The sequence below is a fragment of the Gnatocerus cornutus genome, chromosome 6 (assembly GCF_029298725.1).
Source record: "Gnatocerus cornutus isolate USDA-ARS CGAHR chromosome 6, icGnaCorn1.1, whole genome shotgun sequence".
NCBI lineage: Eukaryota > Metazoa > Arthropoda > Insecta > Coleoptera > Tenebrionidae > Gnatocerus > Gnatocerus cornutus.
Window position 1 is genome coordinate 12,030,223 of NC_142238.1, and position 21,892 is coordinate 12,052,114.

At 33.1% G+C, this 21,892-nt stretch overlaps 3 protein-coding genes and 1 long non-coding RNA gene across 8 annotated transcripts; all 4 read right to left on the reverse strand.

Annotated features, from left to right (window-relative positions):
- Window positions 1–474: 474 nt before the first annotated feature.
- LOC148172992 (uncharacterized) lies at window positions 475–17,494 on the reverse strand. Of its 4 annotated transcripts, none has more exons than XM_088039522.1 (6): window positions 16,985–17,494; window positions 7,340–7,533; window positions 6,616–6,864; window positions 5,547–5,736; window positions 3,119–3,253; window positions 475–2,270 (listed from the first exon to the last, which is right to left on the reverse strand). In XM_088039522.1, coding segments are annotated over exons 1-6 (900 nt in total). In that variant the 5' UTR covers window positions 16,987–17,494; the 3' UTR covers window positions 475–2,140. The 4 variants fall into 4 exon arrangements, with proteins under 4 accessions (XP_087895648.1, XP_087895646.1, XP_087895649.1 ...); XM_088039520.1 differs by lacking the exon at window positions 16,985–17,494 and adding an exon at window positions 11,878–12,220; XM_088039523.1 differs by lacking the exon at window positions 16,985–17,494 and adding an exon at window positions 12,049–12,219.
- LOC148172993 (uncharacterized) lies at window positions 14,712–15,665 on the reverse strand. The gene is made up of 3 exons (XR_015770287.1): window positions 15,282–15,665; window positions 15,058–15,228; window positions 14,712–15,005 (listed from the first exon to the last, which is right to left on the reverse strand). It is a non-coding gene; the product is annotated as an uncharacterized LOC148172993 (long non-coding RNA).
- A 684-nt stretch (window positions 17,495–18,178) lies between the features above and the next one.
- LOC148172994 (uncharacterized) lies at window positions 18,179–19,275 on the reverse strand. Its single transcript, XM_088039190.1, has 2 exons — window positions 18,912–19,275; window positions 18,179–18,501 (listed from the first exon to the last, which is right to left on the reverse strand). The coding sequence occupies exons 1-2, from the start codon at window positions 19,179–19,181 to the stop codon at window positions 18,391–18,393; spliced, it is 381 nt and encodes a 126-aa protein (XP_087895316.1). The 5' UTR covers window positions 19,182–19,275; the 3' UTR covers window positions 18,179–18,390.
- A 650-nt stretch (window positions 19,276–19,925) lies between these two features.
- On the reverse strand, window positions 19,926–21,841 carry LOC148172995 (sorting nexin-4-like). 2 transcript variants are annotated; one of them, XM_088039517.1, is made up of 7 exons: window positions 21,756–21,841; window positions 21,569–21,649; window positions 21,416–21,522; window positions 21,047–21,369; window positions 20,408–20,999; window positions 20,244–20,358; window positions 19,926–20,197 (listed from the first exon to the last, which is right to left on the reverse strand). In XM_088039517.1, exons 2-7 carry the CDS (start codon window positions 21,626–21,628, stop codon window positions 20,147–20,149), a joined length of 1,248 nt encoding a protein of 415 aa, XP_087895643.1. In that variant the 5' UTR covers window positions 21,629–21,649; window positions 21,756–21,841; the 3' UTR covers window positions 19,926–20,146. The 2 variants fall into 2 exon arrangements, with proteins under 2 accessions (XP_087895643.1, XP_087895644.1); XM_088039518.1 differs by lacking the exon at window positions 21,756–21,841 and having other exon boundaries at window positions 21,569–21,744.
- Between the last annotated feature and the right edge of the window lie 51 nt (window positions 21,842–21,892).

Consider the following 21,892-nt stretch of genomic DNA (forward strand, 5'->3'; position numbering starts at 1 on the left):
TAAAATTGAAGACGCATTTTGTCAAAGAATCGACTTAAAGTTTAGTTGAAATAAATAAATAAATAAAATAAAAAAGCTTGTCATGAAGGTTCACACCACGAAAGAGCAATAAACTTCGAGCCTTAATGTTTGCTCAAATTTCGTCTGAAAAATAGTTATCAATCGACAGATTTGAGAATTTGTTTGTGTAAACCAGGATATTTTATCAAACCATCAAAAAGTAAATAAACTTGAACTGTGTACAGAGGAATCTTTGAAATATGCGTATTAACATTCGGATAAGAAAACAAAATTGCAATCCCTATAGAAATTGAGAAAATAAGAATTTTTTCTTTGGAATAAAATTAGACAATATTTTTGTCAAGAATCCAACTCGTCCCAAATGACTTGGAAATAGTTTTGGTAATCAGTGACGACGCGGGTTTAGAAATAACAGAAAATGAAGGTTGGCGCCGGGAAAATAAAACAAAATAATCTACATTTAATCTATTATTGATCAATACATTAAATTTATGTATAGAATAAGATCAGTTATTAGCTTTAATCACTTGTTTTATAACTTACTTTCAAAGAATGAGCAAGGGAAATAGAGCCATTACTTTTGTTAACAATGAATCTGTATAATATACCTAGATAGAGTAAAAACATTGTATCCTAAAACTAACTTAAAGTGTAATCAGCCTCGACATATATAATCTAATATACAATACATATCACTTTAAAATCGTCCTACAAAATACGTACAACTTTTATTAACATCAAGATCTGGAAAAGTAATTCGCAAATTTTCAAATAAAGAGATTAATAAATCCAATCATACCACGTTATTTACAAACTGAGACAGCAATGAGATGAATGAGCCTGTTGATCAACATAAAACTTTCAATTAACGGATAGTAAAGTATCAATCAAGAAAAATTTAAAAATAGAGAATTAATTTTGGCACTCAGGGACGGATAACTGAATTTGGTATGTGAAAAAAATAATCATCTCATTGCGGAATTAAAATTGTATGAATACACAGTAAAACTATAAGTACGATTTTCTTACAATTATCACAAAAGAAATATTTATTTCTTTTAATTATTGATATGTTAAGCACCTAATAAAAAAATAAAACGTTTCGTTCAAACAAATCAGTCTTTCAATCTGCCAAATCCTCATAAATCTCTCGGGTTAAAAGAAATAAACATTTCTTTCTGTTGTAAAGCAATTATATCATTTTTTACTTTGTACATAAAGTGGGAAATAAATTACATAATATCACTGACATAATCATGTCTGACGTGATTCAGAACATTGTAAAAGCGTTTACAATAATACAATAAATAAAAATCGTTAAACAGCATATTTGACTTGGACAAACACTTTAGTTATCTTAAATCATTATATCTGCATAATTACTACACAAAACGAGTTTCTACTGTAAATGCACATGAAAAATGAGATAGCATCTCCAATAAAATGTTGATCATATTTCATGTAACATATTTCTACGTAAAAATACGTAACGTAGCAGTTTTCTGAATCACAGTATACTTTTACACATTGTCAATGCATGCAGGCCAAAATCAATCGATTTTATATTGCTCGTAACATGTAAGATAAAATATCTATTTACACATACATCAAACAAAAACTTGCTCGTTTCTTCCACAATCCCTTTGTTATTGTCCTCGGTGAAGATCGGACATGCCTTTATAATAAAAAAAAGTAATCTATCTGCTAAAGTAGTTACTTCTTGTTATAAGTATACACCTTTTCTACTAGTCAAAAAGAATACGGGACTGGGGATTACTTCAAGTTTTCTAGTTCTACAAGGAAGCTACAGCAAAAGCAAATTTCGTTCAGCAGCCATCTATTACAAATAAATAAAAAGATTACATTGACAAGTGTATTAAAATCATCATCTCAGTCTACACACTGCCATCCATGACGACGAGGTACAGAACATGCTGGGTATACATGTACTAACTAATAACAACAAAACTTGATAAAAAATTGGGTGACGATGTCTTTGTCTATAGTCTTTTAATGCATGTTTGCTCTTAATGTAAGAAAATTTAGTGAATACCACTAAACTGGTTTTGGTTCCACGAATGTCTAAGTAATAAGTTTGAAGAAATTCTAATTAGCTGAGTCACCCTTTGTCTTCAGAGGGTAAAACGATTGACACCGATTTCCTGGGACCGCTCCTGTGCACTCTGTCGAAACTTGAATCCACAAGTTTCTCCTCGTCTGGAACCTGGACTAGATTTGGACTTCCCAATCTGCAAAAAATTAGGTTGGATGATATTCTTGTACACGTGCTTCCTTGAGTACATTTTAAAATTAAAATAATGAGTATGTATTTTTAGGCTTATAACCCCGCTCTCTTTATTCAAGATTTAAGCCTTCAGGTAGAAACTGAAACAACTGTTAACAAGATATGAAAAATATCTAAAATAAATAAAAGTAATTACCTGCTGTGACCTTCACAAAGATTTGAACTTAAAAATATCTCAGGGCCTAAATGGCTTGGGCAAAAGCTCAAGTTTTCAACGATGAGAAAAGTGACACAGCAATAACAACTAGATAACATAATCAGCTTTAATTAAACTGCTGAAAATGCATAAATGATGTTTCTGAAATAAATTAAAGCTTTGTCAGATAATGGCAAAACCAGAACCAAAGCAATATGTTCAGCTATTGAATGCGTCGTTTGCAGTTATCGATACTAAAATAGATATTAAAATAATTAATTTGAATACATGGAGATTCACTTCAACCTACACCTATTTTTTTTGTGATTCAAATGAAATATTTTTAATATTCCCACTAAAACTACTCAACTCATTTTTAATCATCTCTAGTTTAAAAATATCTCCATTTTGTTACTTAACAATTCCTAAATTAAAGAACACCCTCATCACATCAGTTTGTATTGAATTTCACACGAGAGCGTGGGAGTAAAGTTTGGATCACTTTAGATGCTAAATATATTGAAGGACCCTTCGTGAGTTTGTTTTAAAAGAGCCTGATTTGAAAACCTAACTAGGTGGAGAGTTTCGGTTCATATTTCGTATTGAATTCTATTTTTTTTTTGTCAGAATTTTAATGTGTCTGGGGCACTACCTACCTCTCAAAGGCGGATGGAGGCGGCGTAGGTGTTCGAGATAGGGGAAAACTAGCCACTTCTCGGCTCGCCGCCAACGATCGGATCGAACCAAAGGGTTGATCTGGCGACAGCTGGGCTGTGACTGGGACTAGGCCGCTGCAATTAAAATGAATTATTAAAATCAAGTTATCAATAAGTCTGTGACATCCTTGAAACATTGCGCAATTTACTACGTCTTCACCTATATCTCGTCGCTTAGAAACGCCACTTTCTTACCCATAATATCAATTGTCTTTTCAGATTATTACGAGTGGGAGAATTGTGGCGGAATAGAATCGTGAATAATACAAGAACGTTTCTTTTTTTGTACAATTTTCTTCGTACGTTGAATTATTAACCTAGACCTTGTCTATGTCTGTAATAATAAACCTCCTAAAGAAATTATAACAATAACTCAACAATTTTAGCTTCGACTTTGTGCCAGAATTTGGCAAAGATTCCGCGGACGACACTGGCGACATTCGCATTTTTGTTTTATAAATAAACTTGTCTCAACATTTGTACCTGCTTCTTGCATAAATAGCCCGAATATCTGAGCTCAACTTCACAGGATGCAACTGCATTTTATTGCGGTTTCTTCACCTCACATGTGCGAAAATCTATTCGCAACAAAGCATTTCTATACAATAGTTAAATGCAAGATAAGAATGAAGACGACATGCAGTTAAGCCAATCAAGTAAGGCTTCCTGTCGTATAACAAAAAAAAAACAAAACGACACGTGTCTGGAGAAATGATGGTAATGACGCAGAAGTTCGTTTTTAGTCAAATTCGTCACCGATATGACGTACTTAAAGTAATTGTTTATTACTTGGGGAGGAACACTACTCGAATAATACGGGGGAGTTATTTTTAAAACTGTGGGCGAACGGTCAAGACATTTAATAGAAATTTGGAGTATTTTTAGTAAGTTGACGTGTTTGGGGTATTGTAAAGTGATAATCAATAAAGAGTTCCGTTATTTAAGATATAAGACAAGTGGGTTTCGCTTTCTTTACTTTTGTTTTAACGACAGCCAATTTGTACTGTTGGATGCAAGATTACCTTTGATTACTCAATTAGAAATCAATAAACGTGGACATGCAAAGCTTTGATTGAACTATTGGTGATTTTTAAACTCTTTTTAGGTGTTGGCCTGCTTAATATGTCCCACATAGCTTAAGTAATGATACGAAATAATTACACTGATTTTAATTATCAAAATAGCCTTGTTACGCTACTTTAACAGTTGTAAAGACTACAAAACTCTCTTGGTTGGTTCCTCAGCGTCCTTTCAAAGCTTATTTACTGAAAATAGCAAATTTAGGTATAATTATTAAGTGTTCTTTCAGCAGTTCAATCCATTTTTCCACTGACGCATTATGGATAAAATATTTAGACTTCAAAAAATAAACGTTCTATTAATCTACTCTGTACGAAACAATGGTAAAATATTACGAGTCTGGTAATAAAATGCGTTTACTATAAATTTTACAATGGATAATCACGTCGTTCAAATAAAACCCCCAAAATTAAAAGTTATTAATAAGTAATTATGTATTACATTTTAGTCCGATTAGCACTGAATCTTAAAACTTGACTACCGTTTCTCCACGACTATTTTTGCCACGTTTTTCTGCCTGGTCTAGACAGAAATTATAATACATTATAATTATTTCGTGAAGGACAGTTAATTATAATTAAATTAGTGAGCAACAATCTGAGTTTTTCAGCAATCTTAATCTTGTTTCAACTTTTTAGTCTATTTCCTGGAAGTTATTCATAATCTGCTTCTTCGATTTCCTCGTCTCCGTTCCAAGATTTCGACACGAGTAAACGTACATTAAATTTTCAATAACATCAAAAATGGATAAAAGCTAACACAATGTCAGTGACGTAAAAGGCAATTTTCCAAACTGGGAAAACAACCAAACGTGTTACATAAAGTTAACGAGCGAGGTTAAAAATAAAAATTCTATTGAAAGCGGGTGGTAAAAACATAATAAAACGTGGAGGTTTTCCTTGTAATTGAATCTAAATTAGTTGCAACTGAAATCAACAACGATAAGTCCTTTAACACGTTGTTTCCGGTGTAACTGTAATTTTACAGCAGAGCATAAAGACTAGTGACTTGTAATTACCCATAAAGGTAGTACTAGTGACTAACACCAGTATTCTTCTGTTAACACAAAAACTATACTTCTTTGTTCTTCAGGATGACACGTGCGACAGCGTGATTAACCAGAAACCGTTACAACCAAACGCTACTTTTTGCAACGTAACTCAGCACGCTCTATTGTTTATTTGAAATTCCATAATTATTGCGGTTTGGATAAACTCCACCAAATAGTCAATAAACAAACATTTTATACATAAACATGTTCTTGAAGAGACAAAATTATCGCACTTACCCTACAGATCCTGAATTGACAAGAAAAGGTAACGGCGTGGGGCACTGGCTGTGGGGCGAACTAGCTAAAGAACTCCTCGTGCTTGAAACTTGACTGTGAGGGCACTGTGGGGGCCCCACTGCTATAGCACCTGGTCCTCTCTTTCGGGGCCAGCATATCATGCAGGTGCTGCCGCCTTTCTCTATAGCAGCTAAAAAATATATAGACTTATGAAGATACGTGAAAAATGAATCAGCTAAATATACAGATATGTAGGCTAAATGAGTTGTTAGCCAGAATTTTATAGATATTTTGGCAGTGGAGACAAGTAATTTGTCGGTGTTTACCCGTGAAGCTTCTAGAATGTTGGTTTCGTTCGTATTTAGAAAATGGTTCCGCAAAGGATAATTTTGTAAAGCGGAAACCAAAAAAATTTAAGCTTAGCATGTTAAATAGCTATTCACATTGTTGCATGTAGTCATTTCAACGCAACCAAAATAAATTACAATATAAGGTGAAGTTTGTCTTGTGAATCGGGTAGTTATTAGAGTGTTGCGATTTTCGTGACTACGAAGCTATTAATCTCCGGTACCTGGTGGTGCAACTATAACTGCAGAAAAATGATCGCATTATTATCACCCCACCTGTTCTAATTATGCAGTTTATTAGAGACATTACTTGATAAATGACTATAAAAACCTTCATTTGATAAAGTAAGTGATTAATAAGTTATCGATTTGCCTATTTTTTTATTTGTTTGACCAACACAATTCTATTTAGTTGTGGAGTTACTGAAATGGTACTGCATTCTTTCTAAATTATTAGACCGGGAAAACGCGAATGTGAAATGTGGAAGTTTCAATTTATGTAATGAGATGATACTAAATTATTGAGGTCGCAGTGTTGACTCTCAATGTCATTTTATTAGATAAACAGTACAAAGTGCTTCAAAAACTGACCCAATGTCTGTGTTAATATTTAATTGTACAAACAGATAACAGCTATAGAATCTCAGAAGAAGCGTACTTATTTTAATCCTATTCAAAGAACATTGAACTGTTTTAGCGTGATAAGGTTAAATGGTATTTACCTATTGTTCTTGAGCTAGTTATCGGACTAAGGGGGTAAAAATCACCGTGTAAGGGGCAGTGAAATCCAATAGTCTGTTCTCTTCTTCGTGCTCGCCTCGTTAAAACACACAAAACAAAACCAGCCACTAACATAAGAACACCAACCACAATACAAGTTGGTCCTAATATCCGAGAATTACCCGTAAACGCAATTCTTTCTGCATAATGTTCTGGTTCTTCGTCTTCACTTGGACCTCGATAAGACGCAGCTGAAACAAAGCGACCAAATTACTCCTTGTCCGAAAATCACACATTATTGTTGTATTTTGTTACAAACGGAAATTGTTTATATCGCACGAGATTAATATTTTGCAGCCTTGACTAACAAAACTTATCAAAAAGATTACATTTTCTTGTATTATTCCAACGCAAAATTTTCCTTTTGTTTTCAAAGTATCTGCAAAGCTGTCAGTTTCTTTGTATAATAGTAATTAAAGAAATTTTAATGTTAATCAGAGGAAGTCGTCACGCACCTGTAAATCACGCGGAAATACAGTGAGGGCTGATTACAAAACAATTTAACATTATAAAACATCGCGAAAGTGTTATCAAAATGGCAAGAAAGCACAAAACAAGTCCTTGCAGATACTTGTGATGGCCCACCACGTTAAAAATAACTCTACAAGAGAAAGCAACACAAAATTCGTGAGAAAGTGGCGAGTTAAATCTAAAAGAAATACTTACCAGTAAGAACACAGCCAACCAACAGGAATAAAAAACCAAAAATAGGTAAAATTATCTGACAATTTGCGGCCACCACAACCCCGGCCACCATGAGGCCACCTTCAATCTTCTCCACCCTGAGACGGGATATTGGAGCCGGGCACTTTAATTTGCTACCCTCCAGTGTTTTAGCGGTGTAGGTCTCTTCGTTAGGCCTGAAACAACGGAGAATTCTTTGAGAAAAAAAAAACACTTGTACATCGTCGCAGCGGCACGGAATGTGTATTTAACATGTCTAAAACATTGTTAAATAAATATTATTGCACATCTTTTTAAACTGATAAGAGTATTAGTTTGTGGAAGTGTAAATTATCCGAAATTCGGATTTATGTTGGAGGATGGAAAAATTTTGGCGGCGGACAAATCAATGAGAAACTGTTCTTTATCTAGGTACTAATTACTAATAATTGAATTACTAGTTAAAAGAATGGACATAAATATGATTAAGCGTCGACACGAAAATCAAGTTAAAGGTTTCAGCGAAAGTACCAGAAGCCTCTTTTCTCATAAAATAGATTTTAAACTTTTAAGTTTGTTTGAACTTCTCTTCGCTGATTATTAATGCAAATCTTCATTTCAAAGAGTATTCAGACAGGCTGCACCTACTTTCTTTGATTTTATGGCGTTCATTAATATTCGTCGCACTGGGACACATTTCTTGTTTCAGGTCATGGCGTAATAAAACCAACTAATTTTAAATGATTCCTTTTTACATAAAACTAAGGAGTTATGTAGATAATATTAAGAATTCGTTTTCTATTACGTAAACTTGGCGTAATCTAACATACATTTCGTGAAACAATACATTCCTGCCGGTGCGCACGTCAAGACGAAATTTAAATGATTAATTGATTAGATACCTAAGTATACCATTTTATCACAACTTTTAATTTTATTGTTTAACCATAAAATAGAAAACATTCTCATTAGCTTACTAAGTAACGCAACATTTTCAGCCTGGCAGTTACTTCTATCGATTTACGAATGATATAATAACATAAACAAATCTTTAAATTTATAAATAAAATATTACACAATTCTTCCTAGTTCTAATTTTTGGAAAAATTGCTTTTTCGTTACTCTTTTCTTGCACGGAATTCCTTTTTTTTGAGTGATGTAATGCGACTGTTTTCATGAATAACAATCGGCAAAAATTGTTTATTAACATGATACGCGAATTTCTAGCGCTTTTAATACAAAAAATTCTAATAACACAATAATTGGATTGTTTATTTAACTTTATATAACTAATTAAATCAAAAAACTTGTACTTGCCACATTAACGCGGTGAAATGTTAAAATTCAGGTTTTTTAGATTGATAGTGTGAGATAAAAAACAAAATAGCAAAATTTCCACATGAGGTTCCTGATTTGAAGAATTAACATTGTAATTATTAATTATACTCTATAAGGCGCATACTAACTGCGTTCGTACATTTTTTATAATTTCCACAACTGTTTATTTTGTCAGAAGAAAATTTCAACGCAGAGATAATTCATTCCGTTCTCTAGACTAGTAATAAAATTTCTTTTCACGGAGTTCGATAACTGTTCCAATTATAATTAAAATTATAGAAAGTACAAATGGTACTTAAAGATGTCCGGCAACTCCTAAACACTTTCGTTCCGTTGATTCCCTCGTCATTATTCCAAGTAAATAACAATCTGACCTTTGAAGTAGACACAAATTCTGACTCATAAATCTACGAAATCTTTCAAGTAATTGTAGAATTTTATCTTCTTTGATTACACAGCTGTCGATCATCGCATAGATTGAAGAATAAAGCAGCATATTAGTCACCCATTATGCACGAACACGATTTGTGTAATTGCATTTACTAGTTGATAAAGTGCGTGGTTACATAAAATTTTACATAAAAACTTGAAGAAGATAATTCCGCTTGTTACGAGTTGAAAACACAGTAAAAATGTGTTGTCAATGTTAAGAATTAAAAAGAATTGAAAACTTTTGCATTTCTGCACTTTTGTCTTTTGCAAGGTCAGGTAATACACGTTCGGAGAATAAATCTTGTTAGAATCCAACTTTTATAAAGCCAATTATTAAGCGAGAACTTCGACTAAGCTAATTATTGCAAAAGTAATTCAATACCATAAATTATAATCCTTTGTTGCAAAGCTGTCGGTAATGTAAAAGTGCTCAGACGAACCCAATTATTTTATTAATCGTGTGACATGACCTTAAGACCGTTACGTGCTTAATTATTCGTGTAGCTACAAGTTTTTGTCCAATGTTGGTTAATAAATCTAACAAAGTAGTATTGTTAATACAATTTTCTTACAAAGTGAAAGATTCCATTATTAGAACTTACTGTATTGAGGTCACTGATTTTATCGATTGTAGATTACTCTAATTTTGCTTGGATATCATAAAAAATGCAGACAATATTAGGGAATGTCTTTACTCAAGTAACTGACATTTAATTTTAGCTTTTTCATGTACCAGATTTGGGTTAAACAGATGTTTTCACTATTATTATCAAAATAACTGGCAGCTGATGTTATCCAGAAGATTTGAGCCGCTTTCACTGGATTCCAAATAAACTGAAGTGAAATAAATTTAATTAGACACCCACAACTGTAACTCTTTTATTATAAAAACTTAAAGGCTTTCGTTTTTTCTGAGTGACAGCCGTAAATCTCTGTGGGAATAAATTTACCAAAAATATAATTCCAACTATGTTAATCTCGAGAAAGCTGCAAGACAGGCTGAGCGACTTTTACCATAGAAATATTCTTAGCTTTCTACCAAGTCTATGAAGTTAGAATTAAAGACTAATGTGTTAATCTAGCCGTTACTAGAAATACCGTTGCTGTAAATAAAGTGATTTTATTGATATTGGCAAATTGAACAAATAGTTGGCACAAGCATTTTCTCATTTACTGGTTCATTATAGTTTAATTAGTACGACATGAGAGGGAATTCTCGCGGAAACGCGAGATACTTTTCCTTAGCTTGAGCATTATCGCTCTATAAAATTAACATACCGCACGTAAATAGAAGAAAACCTTCAAACAGCAAATAAATATAAACTTTTTCGGAATGTTGGATCTTGAACCTGAAAATTTTGTTAAAATCGCTTCACCTGTATTTTCTGGATAAATCAGCCTTTAGGCATTGTGTTTTTTATAACTCAATTTAAATGAAATTAGCGTCCTTTGAAAGACACGTTGTGAATATAAAAGACTCTATTAAAATTAATCAAATCCATAATAATTTATTACATCCAACAAAACATTTCAGACGAAAGTTCCTCGTTTGAAATAAGTTCGTTGAACTTCTGTATTCTACGACATTGTAAAGATACACTTTCAGCCACATGTGACATTAATTCCATCCAACAAAGAATGAAAACCTTATTATAAAGCCATTAAACTTTCATTCATCGAAATTAATGCAAAGACTAGACAAAAGGGTGATCTCATCATTCTCAGGGGGTGAATAGTATTCGTTGTTTATTACATTCTCATTGCTGTCGTTTCTCAGTCGATGCGATTACACGTGTCTTGATGGATGTTAAACAGTCTTGAAAACGATCCAACGACAATTTAAAAGTAGCTCGCTTTGTGATAATTTAAAACACTTCTGTATTACACAAATATAAACAAAGAAACCTGAAACTAAGTGTATCTGAATTGTATGGTGTTGAATTTACAACACAAAAGCCCACTTCGCTTAACGTCGATGAAACATTTCAACAAACACGGCGTTTCAAAACAGATAAAAGAAAGATAAAATAAAACTAACACGAATAATTCGGGCTATCGACAAACCGCAGGATTATCTGCGGTGGTTTATTTGCAATATAAACAAATTATTGAACGTTTTGCGGAAAATATTGGCACTTTTCTCTCTAATTAGAGATGGTTAGGTGCATTTAGTTCTAAGAAAGTATTTTTGCGTGGGTTCCAAATGACGATTTCCGAACTGGTTTGCCAACAAAGAGATTTTGTAATTTTGGAACATTTTTTTCAAAAAATAGATCTTTCCAACCAAGAAAAAAATCCGATTTTTGTTTTGTGGTTTGAGTCAGATTTCTGGAATTCATCCAAATTCGTTTCACAGTTTGTGAATTTTCATGGTCCACACAATGCAGGTGAACAACACCTAAAACCGCTCTGTTCAATTTTGCAGGTAACCAACCGGTTGAACAGTTGGATCGGTCGTTAACCGTCGTAAAAAGTAGAACGGCGAAGATGAAAGCCAATGTTAGGTGAAGGACTTTTCACCAAAAGGTGCATCCTTTCGAAATAGCCACTTATTGTTCGGAAGTTTGTGCAAAATGTTACAACGAGATCAGGCTAAATTCCTGTTTGCGGCAGTAGCAATTTAGAATGACCGCCTCTCATCGCTCCCACTTCTTGTTAACGTTCTTGTAGCCCCTGGTATTTCGAACAGTTGTATGATAGAGAGGTGACAAAATCAAGAGTGGGTTTGGCAAACAAAGAGACAAAAGTTTGATACCTACATTTTAACATACCATGCTGGTTTAACTGTACAAGCTCCCAGTTGGGGGATTGGAACAGAAACTTTGCCGTTTTGGAACTTGGACATAAACGTCATATTATGACAACACTGCACAATGAAGAACAAATCACTGGTTGTTAGACTATGACGAACAAAGAGGGTCAATCATGGTTTTATTCATTACCGTAACAAAGAGATATGATCCATAGTGAGACAACTGTCACTGCTGCCAGGTGTGTAACCTCCTGCACAGCAACCACGCGAACGACTGACTCGGCAGGAAAGCAGCAGGAAAGTTCGGTATGTGCCAGCACTCCTCGCGCCGACCCTGCTAAATACTATCTGAACGTTCGATGCACAGTATGACAAACGAGCTTTATAAGTTCGATAAAAGAGATGATAACATGGAGCGTAAGATCTTCGTGACAACTTTAATGAAGTAAATAAATCAATTCAGCACACTTTCATTTTTGGCGAATTCATTTAAGTTGATGAACCGATTTTTGTTACAAGAAAAGTTAGTCACGGTCCTAAGATAGAGAAGCATTCATCGATTTTCTCGTTGAGTCAATAACAGTCCCAGATTATTTTTCACCATTCACTTTTTCTTTAAAAAAGTACACAAATTTCAGTGAAGCACTTAAGAACATCCTCAACAGATTAATGAAGTGTGGTAACTATTCCATTGTTCTCCAAAGTGTGTAAATAACTATTCTTATGCGTATATTTCACGTGATTTAAGCAGGTGGTATGGGAACCATATATCTTGAGGTAGTTCAGAAACAGTGTTTTCACATTCGTGGCTTTTGGTTTTAAAGGTGACTTCCCTTGGGTCTTATCTTTTGTTTTTAACCCTAAGTACAAATCATGTGGTGTCAAGCTACCCTGGAAAGAGCACGTGATGAAACATTACCTCCGTCTAAAGTAATCTCAAAGTCGTAAGTTTGAAACCAAAAGCAAAAATTCTAGAATGTTTCGTTGATGGCCACAGACAAAAATAGCCATTGGCAAGAATTGAAAAATTGTTGAGACGGCTCTTCATCACTTTGCAACCACAACCGATGAAGCAAGAGTATCATCACTTTAATTTTTTTTTAGCTGAGCTGAATGTAATAACAGGACGAAGAAGTGTTTTCAGGTTAAACGAATTAAGGAACTTAAAAAAATGGCTTCTTTTTTTATTTTTGCAGCAGAAATGAGTTTTCCCTGAAAAGCGTAACAAAGATTATTGCTGACATCTTACAATCCTCTAAAATTAGACAAACTCAAAGGAAGCTCAACAATAAGTGTTTACGTTTCATTCATAGCATTTATGATACAGAATTTCTAGAGTGCAAGCGTTTCATTCATGCAAAGAAAATTTTCTTAATACGGAAAATTTGTAAAGAAGTTCCAGTTTTTGGTTTCTTAAAAGTTTGAAAATTACTACCATTCGAAATCCAAACGTTGTTGTGGTGTAAATGACTGCAAATTATAAGGAGCCTTGGTATTAATCAACGTCAAAAGGGACAAATAATTATTTTCATTAATTTTAATTTTGCGAACCTTAATTAATTATTGCGAAATGACAATGAACGAATAAGGAAAACAACATCTCGTCAGATTTTTATTGTCTTAATCAGATGAGTTAAAATAGCGAGAGCTGCTTCAAAAAATTGATGAAAAAACAGTGAAAGCTAATCTAAATTCGGAAGAAATAAAGAAATTGTAGGTAAGCACGAGCTTGGCAAGATTTTGCGCCACACGCGGAGGTGCATTTACCTTGAGATATTAAAAGCTTAAAAGTATAAAGTTCTTATAAAACAAAAGGGAAAATTTTATTTCGGAAATTTAAGATGCAGTTCAAGTTTGGAATATTGATTTTCACTGTGGTACAGGTAGGACTTATTTTTCTTTCTGCTTTTGTGTAATAAGAAAACTGTTGCTTATCACTAATGATATAGGTATCTAATTCGAGGGTATTAAAAATTGGTAGTTTACACATTGACAAGTAATTTCATTGTTATCATTATCAAACTGACCGGTTAATTTATTCCCCGAGATCTAAAACTGGGATAGCATGAGTAATAAAACACATAAATATAATTAAGTAATTTCTACAAACCAATAACGCAAACAACTTCCATGTAAATTATGATAAGTAAATAATAAATTAACATCAAAACCGCAACATTTTCAAAAAGGACAAGCCTAGAATTATTTATTAGATTTCCCGAAGGATCAGTTTCAAAAATTTAAATTGATTAAAAAATTGAGTTCGTGGGAATTGCTTCTGAACTTCAGTCGATGCATTACGACAGAAAATTACCTTCACTTACTGAAAATTTTTACAAAAAGATCATTTTTTCTATTTGTATAAAATGCGAGGGTTGTCAGCAGTATCTTTTTTATCCAAGCCAAAATTTACCTCATATATTTCATGAAAAAATAACATATTTTATATTTAATGTTATTTAACATACTTTTTCGTTGTTTAAAAAAAAAACTGAAAATCCTTAACTCCCGTCAATAAAACCAACTAATTGCGGACTAAACATTTAGTCGCTTGAAGTTTTTGGTAGCTGCCTGAACGTACAATTTATATTTCGGTTCAAATCATGATCATAGTTTATTTTAAGAAGTGTCGCGTGAATATTCTTAAATGAAATTACATAGCTACATTTTAGAATCTATTTCGAAAAATGTTGTTTAGTTAAATTGATAAAGCGATGATTTAAAGAGCGAATTTCTTTATACCATCAAACATTTTACACATTTAACTAATTAACGTAACTACTATATTAAGTAAATTGTTTTGGCGCGTCGCAGAATAAATGCAAGGGTGCTGCAATACGAAACTTCCTGCAGTTTAGAGTTAGAAGTATATTTTTATTGATCCTCATTATATACACTTTTCATAATAATAATCGCAGGTAGCAAAATAAATTTACATTAATTAATTAAATTACACTTAAGTCAATGTCCTAATTGTTAAACCGCAATGAAGAATAGGAAACCCTGCGTCACACAGCCAAATTTTACAAGATCGTCATAAAAGAAAACAATACATTTCCAGTCCTAACCAAATAATTGTGGTACACTAATTTCATGTTTAATCCTACTAAAACTAATAATACTGATTATGATCCTCACTTCCAAAACCTATAAAAATAAAATTGCACTTAATCAAACCAAAACCTCAAAGAATGTTTACCTATAAATTTTTGAAAGCCTGTCGAATAGTCCGTGCGATTATAAACACACACAAAACTTGATTCATGTCAGTGACAGCAGATAAAATTCCAATTTTTGAAACAGTCATAGTTCTTGAAATGTTGGTGCATCTTGAAAAAATCGCCATGGCAAAGCAGCCGTCAGATCGAAACTAAATAAGATGAGTTCATTGAGAACAGTACGCTTATGATGCAAGGTAGTTACATAAACATGTGGATTTGGGCCAAACATTTTTCTTGCAGTTTAAAAATGACACATCGATATATCCGGAAGGTCCCGTGGTAATATCTATTATGCTAACGGATATTTAAAAATGAACTTGATCAATAGAAAGATGTTTGGAGAGTCACTAAATATTTCACTTGATGGGTGCTTATTACTATCCAAAAAAGCAGCAAAAAGTTCCAGACTGACATCTTTGGACAGTTAATTAATTAATATTTAATTCATTGCCCGTTTTGGTTGCGAGACGGATATTCGATTACTCTTTTTGTAAAGCTAAAACCATTAACAAATTAAGAATGAACTGTACAATCAATCATCTTTATAATGGTCCCAGATTTACATCGTGATCAGCTTGTAAATATTGCGCACTTCGATAATGGAAATATTAATTATTATGGTTTAACGTATTGATTAAATATTATTTTTGTATGTAATTAGGCGCATTTAGGAGATTCATTGCTCGTAAGCACGTCAGTAGGTGACCTTGATCATATCATTATTTTAGCCTGACATTTGTAATAAAAAAAAAATAATTAGCAAATAACTCGATGCAAAGATAACGAATGCTTGTTATAATTCTTCATACAAGTGACTATTTTCGGGAGTGTTGCGTGAGGCCTTCACATTGTCCTTGGAAATATCAAGTGTTATAGAAAAATATAATCTCGGTGAAAAATGTCTGAAATTTTGGCTATTTCGAAAGCGGACTATGATTTATTTGAGTGAAAACGACAGTGAAAAGAGGTGTTTGGATGTATAAATAATAAAGTGATTAGAATATGTACCATATTTGCGTATTTTTAGAAACAGGTATCATAAATACTCCATTATCTACATCGACGAAACGCTTTATTAAAACGTTTCTAAAAATTGTGGAATTACTTCAAAGAAATGTTAGTCAATATGGAATGGCTGAAGGAGGTGGTTTTAAACAGTGTGGGTTGTTTAGTTTGTTTTATTCATAGAAGAGTCATTGACAGCAGAATCATAAAACAGTGGTTGGTTTTTTTTTGCTCGCTGCCATCTGCAATGTTATTCTTAAAAAATTAGAGCACATCCAAAAAACTTAGTTTATGAAGTTAAATTTGCATCTCTTTAAAGATGAATTATAAAAGTATCATTTTCTCATATGTATGCAGGTATCCTTTTAAAAATTAGTGGTAGTTCTAAAATTTAATAAAAATATTTTTTTTAAATAAACAAACACTGCATATTTTTGCACAGCGTAAGTACTTACAAGGGTACTAATAATAAAAATTAAAATAAATATTATACTTAATTACACAATAAAAATCTACAAAATATGTAGTCCTCCAGCTTCTAATTCTTTTTGTATGGATAAATATAAAGACCGACCGTAAAGGAGACAGAAAGTTGTAAAATTATCAACGTGCATTTTATTCTGTTCTGTTATTTACATTAGTTTTTTTCTTCTTTTTACTTCTTCCAGTTTAATTATCTTGAAACTTATTTTATTACAACATATAATTGATTTATTATTGTCATTTGTTTTAATTTACTCATTCCATCTTACACCTTTTTCGTGACTACAAATTCTTCAGAACTGCAATGACAAATATTCTTAATTAACTCCATTAATAAAAGACAACTACTTAAAATTATATTATCTTCAGTCACGTACTTAGTTTTATAACATAACTACTTAAGTCAATGATACTCACATTGAAAAAATTGTTGATTCCTCTGTAGAACAGGAGCCCTCTGCCCTCACCTTCGCCACAGATGCATGACCGAACCTGCAGTCTTTATAAAATTGATTGATTTCCACCGATAGCAACAAATTGATTGTTCTTTGAGGTCAACGACACTATATTTGTCAACAAGAATTCTCATTTATCTCTTTATCAACTTCAAAGAATAAAAGCTCAACACTACATTTTCATCTCCAGCTCCGCACCGTTTAATTCTTTCGAATTTTTGTGTAGTATATTCAACTGTTGTCTGCAAGTTCATCGGCTACACCGCATCGTTACCGTTTTTCCAGTTACACCAAACTTCACCACTAATTAGAGATAGATTTAAAGCATTTTTACTACGTTTTCAACTTTGATGTAAGAAAACTTTTATTGAGCAAAGAGAATAATGAATGGGGAGAGTGACAATCATGTCTATCCTCGTCCCCCGGCTCCGGCTGCACTAGCTGTTCTTGCGTGGCTTGACGTCATCTTCAAGTCGTACTGGCTGCTACATCTGTCGGCGATTGGGGATGTTACCCTACAACCCCTAAATAATCGATACAAAGCCAACAGGTTTGAAGGTTTGGCATTCGTTCAAGGGGTTTGCAAGGCACTGGAGTAAATCAATAATGGTTCAAGGTTCTTGCAGATGGCTTTTTTTAAAGCGTAGGAGCAACAAAGTTGACGAAAGCACAAGTCTATATAACAAAAGAAACAGAACTACAACTTTTAAAAAACGAGGTTTCTTGAAAACAACAATCCGACGGAGCTTTTCTTTGACTAATTTAAGGAAAATTTGACTTTCCTTGAACTCTGTGCTCCACAGGATAAGACAATTACTATATTTTAACGTATTTTATTCCGAAATTGTTTGGCTCATCTACACTTACTTCATCAACTCTAATTTTATCAAGAGAGTTCAATAAACTCATTTGAACATAACAAGATAGTCTCTTAATTCCGCAGCTTTTTCAAGGACTTGTTACAGATGTATATTTAATATTAGGGCGGAAAACGGTTCATTGAAATACAAGCACAAAAACATGTGTTTTTTAAAAGCACTTTTCCCACTTTTGATGACGAGAAAAAGTCTTTCTTCACTTGATTACCAAACAAAAAAAAAACATATATGTACCTAGTGAGTTTTTCTATGTGACGGATACAAAAACACAATAATTGGTAAGATTTTATTGCATATTTTACAAAATAATGTCACTCTTGTTGTAAGAAACTAAATTATATACACACATAAAAATAAAACAACTTTTTATAGATTTTTTAATACTTCAACAATTCACTTCTCTATTGCAATAACAAATTGATTGAGGAAATGCCGTGATTGTACATCTAATAAGTGTCATTTATAGAAAGTTAATAGTCAATAAATCACGTTAATCGTTTTTCTTATCTTGCACCACAACTTCTTCTTTAGATTCTGAAACCGCCTCCGTCTTTGCCGGCTCCGTTCTTGGGTTAGCTTCTTCTGCTTTGTCGTCTTCAGTCTGTAGATATTTGGGCAACCAAAAACATGCACAAACAAGTTTAATTAACACCCAAGCTGCACATGCTAAACCTAGGTATGAACATGAGGAAAAGATCATTTTCCAAACATCTACACCTACTTTTTGGGATCGCATTTTTAAGCCGTGATATGACTGTTATGATTAAAAAATATATCTCCTAACAACAGAAATGTACCGACTCACAACAAACAGGAAATCAATAGGATTGAAGGTACCAGCATGATGTACTTAATGTCATGAATAAAGTATTTATAAGAAAGTCAATAGTGCATCCGCTCATTATTAATTTCGTTCATTGATTATCTTAAAATCACTTCACTTTTATCTGATTAAGAAATAAAATGAATACAGAATAATACAGTGAGTGTTGCGTGCTTTTTTGTACTTACCGCTTCTACCTTATCCTTTTTCAACAGTTCCTCCATTAATTCTTCAAGATTTTCACCATAACCGATACTGTTTTCGCGTTGCCTTTTCTCTATTTCCTCTTGCATTCTTTTTAATCCGTCTTCGATTACATGTAAGTTATTCCTCATCTGTCTTCTTCCCGTTACGAACCGACTTAAGAACCATAAACAAACAAACACGCAAATGGATAACCAGACGCTTATACCCATTTTAAATGTATCTGAAGAACCACTTTCTTTTGACTCACTCATTTTATTGTCACAAATCAAATTTAATTCTACGCGTTTCACTTATTGTTGTCTGAATGAAACAAATAATTGCCGACATAGATCCGTCAGGTTAGTAGGTAGGTACACGTGGAGAAGGATAAAATATCAATACTCTTATATAAAATTTATTATGAGAAAACACGACATTGACAGAGGAGTTTCAAAAAATTTTAATTTCAATTGACCTTAATACGCGTTACGGAATATCGGAAAGTCATAAAGTTGAAATACGAGGCCCTTAGGGCCGAGTTAAGTCATAATCTTCCATAAACGAAAAAAGTTCACGAAACGTTTGAATATTTCCGCCGTCAAATTAAACCAAACAGCTCAAAGAAGGCAGTCAAAAACCGTAAATCCCAAACTCGTATACATAACGTATACAAACTATGCGGTTTCACAACTGTGCTCATAATATTCTTGATTTAGAGCACGTAAAGTGTATTTTGGTATCGCAAAAAGTGCCGCCTTTCTTCTTCAGAAGGTCTCACAGCTTATTGTTCTTTTTCACTACTTATTTTAGCACAAACACAGTAAGTGGCGGTTCAAAAAAATCCGTATCCGTCTTGAAAAAAAAATACAAGGTATTTGAGCTGACGAAGTTCCTTCAATCAACGATTTCTTCTAATTTTTTGTCGAAAATTGTTTTGAGCTATTCTTATTTCATTCATTCTTATTTCATGTCCGCAAGTAAAAGGTTCCATTGTATTGTTAAATAATAAAGCTAAATTATAAGTAACATAAAAATAATTTATTCAAGAGTATTAGTTACAGCCTTGACTTGAAAAATGCTTTGTCAAAAAGCTCTTCATATTAAAAAATATCATTTTTATAACATAACAAATAATAAATACTGCTGGAGAATCCCATATGTGGCCATTAGAACTTATACATTTACATACATCCAGAGTGAATGAATATTATAATTATATCAATAGAAATCACAAGATTTATGGTATATTTTGCAGACAATCACGAATCTGAGTCCAAGTTTGAAGGCCCTAGAAAAACGATTAATTAAATTGTACAAGCATCAATCTGTAATACCTTCTTGGCAGTCTTTAACTGTAAGAACGCATAATTGCTCAGAGTTTCCTTTAGATCAAAAACTTTTTGGTTCTGAAATCTTTCTATATCTGTTAAGGCCTTTGTAGAGAATTCACTAAAATATTAGATTAAGTCAAATAAGTGGTATTTCTTAAGAAACTCACTTTAGATTGGTCTTTGAAACAGTGACAGCTGCCGCCCCCTCCTGGATTTGTTGGTCCAACAAATTAACTTTAAGCTCTCTAACTTCATCAGTATCCACCGCGCCAAACAATCGAGACATTAATCCGGTCTTTCCTTGTTGAGCTTTATTTCTTTCCACATTCTTGCTAGCTACATTGTCTTCAGCTCCTTCTAGTTGCAATTGGTGGTACTCGTAGTTTTTACAAACGTTTTGGAGGGAATTTGCGAAAAAGAGATACTCTTTTAATTGGTCTGCTAAGAGTTCTTCATCTTCTAAACCAGCATCAATGCTGGATGCTAGAGAGTCTAAGTAATGACCAGTTTTTTGTAGAGCATCTCCCATGTCTTTTTCTACGACGCTCCACTCGCTGAAAACACGACCGTAATTGGCGTGCAATTTATGAACGTTGTATTGTTTCTCAGCAACACGTGATCTTGCTTTAAGTAGATTGCTTAAGTTACTTTGGAATATATGACTGTAATCTTTGATGGATTCAAATCTGGGATCTAAAGTCCGCAGTCTCATTGATAAGTTTAAGGCCTTTAATTTGTTTTCCACTAATTGTAAGTAACCTACAAGAAAACTCAAGTTATCACAGTTTCTCATAAAATTTTCATACCATTGCTCTTATAAGACTCCCTCCAGTCATCCTCCTGTTGTAAAAATTCTATAAAGTGCTTATCCCAACTCAATACAGGATGAGACGCAATTCTTAAGAGAAAGTTTTCTAATCCAGCTCTTCTTCTATCAACAAAATTAGGATCAAAAGTATCACTTGAAAATTTCTGCCAACCAAACATGACTCTTTTTTCTGGTAAAGGTGGCAACACTATGTAAGGATATGTGATTTCCAAGTAACCTCTGAGTTGTTCGAATTCTGTGTATCTCCTCCATACGGTTGTGAGTTTAGGAAACTTATTTTGAAACTCAGAATCTGTCAACCTACAATATATTTTTTTTCACCTGTTCAATCAATGGAAACTCTCACTTTGTCTCAATTAAGTAAACCGTATAGAATTCCCTCAAATTCAAGGTTCCATTAGCTCGCTTTTCCGACTCTGATACAGAAATTTCGATGTGACTAAGAACTGTATCCTGTAAAAAACATGAGAGGTTAAGTCCTCAGATCAATACAATTTACCTCTTTCACAAGTTTGTTTTTATCGATGTTTTTTTTAGGTTTTACGTTCTTATTCTCCATAGTTTCAATTAAAAACTTGGGCTAAATTTGAACGAAAATTCGAATAAAGAAAAATATTGACAACTGTCACACCGCTTGTCAAACTGACAGGACGCCTCAGTGAACTGTCAGATGTAAAGATAATTACCTCTTATATAACATGAAGTTCTTTGCCAATGCTAGATAAGTTGTTTTTTTGTGTCCACATACTTATAATTCCCATTGTAAAAATCGTAATCACTGATTACTAACGTTCAGACTCGCGGTTACAGAAACCTGTAAAAC

Bases quoted from the DNA above. Each gene is read 5' to 3' on its own strand.
- LOC148172995 (XM_088039517.1), bottom strand. From the start codon at position 21,628: ATGGAGAATAAGAACGTAAAACCTAAAAAAAACATCGATAAAAACAAA. The intron at 21,523-21,568 runs GTAAATTGTATT...TGTTTTTTACAG, and splicing joins AAAACAAACTTGTGAAAGAG to GATACAGTTCTTAGTCACAT. The intron at 20,359-20,407 runs GTGAGTTTCTTA...CTAATATTTTAG, and splicing joins GTTTCAAAGACCAATCTAAA to TGAATTCTCTACAAAGGCCT.
- LOC148172992 (XM_088039519.1), bottom strand. From the start codon at position 11,960: ATGACGTTTATGTCCAAGTTCCAAAACGGCAAAGTTTCTGTTCCAATC. The intron at 5,737-6,615 runs GTAAATACCATT...TATATTTTTTAG, and splicing joins AACTAGCTCAAGAACAATAG to CTGCTATAGAGAAAGGCGGC. The intron at 3,254-5,546 runs GTAAGTGCGATA...TTTTAATTGCAG, and splicing joins GTCAATTCAGGATCTGTAGG to CGGCCTAGTCCCAGTCACAG.
- LOC148172994 (XM_088039190.1), bottom strand. From the start codon at position 19,181: ATGAGTGAGTCAAAAGAAAGTGGTTCTTCAGATACATTTAAAATGGGT. The intron at 18,502-18,911 runs GTAAGTACAAAA...AAATATCTACAG, and splicing joins AAAAGGATAAGGTAGAAGCG to ACTGAAGACGACAAAGCAGA.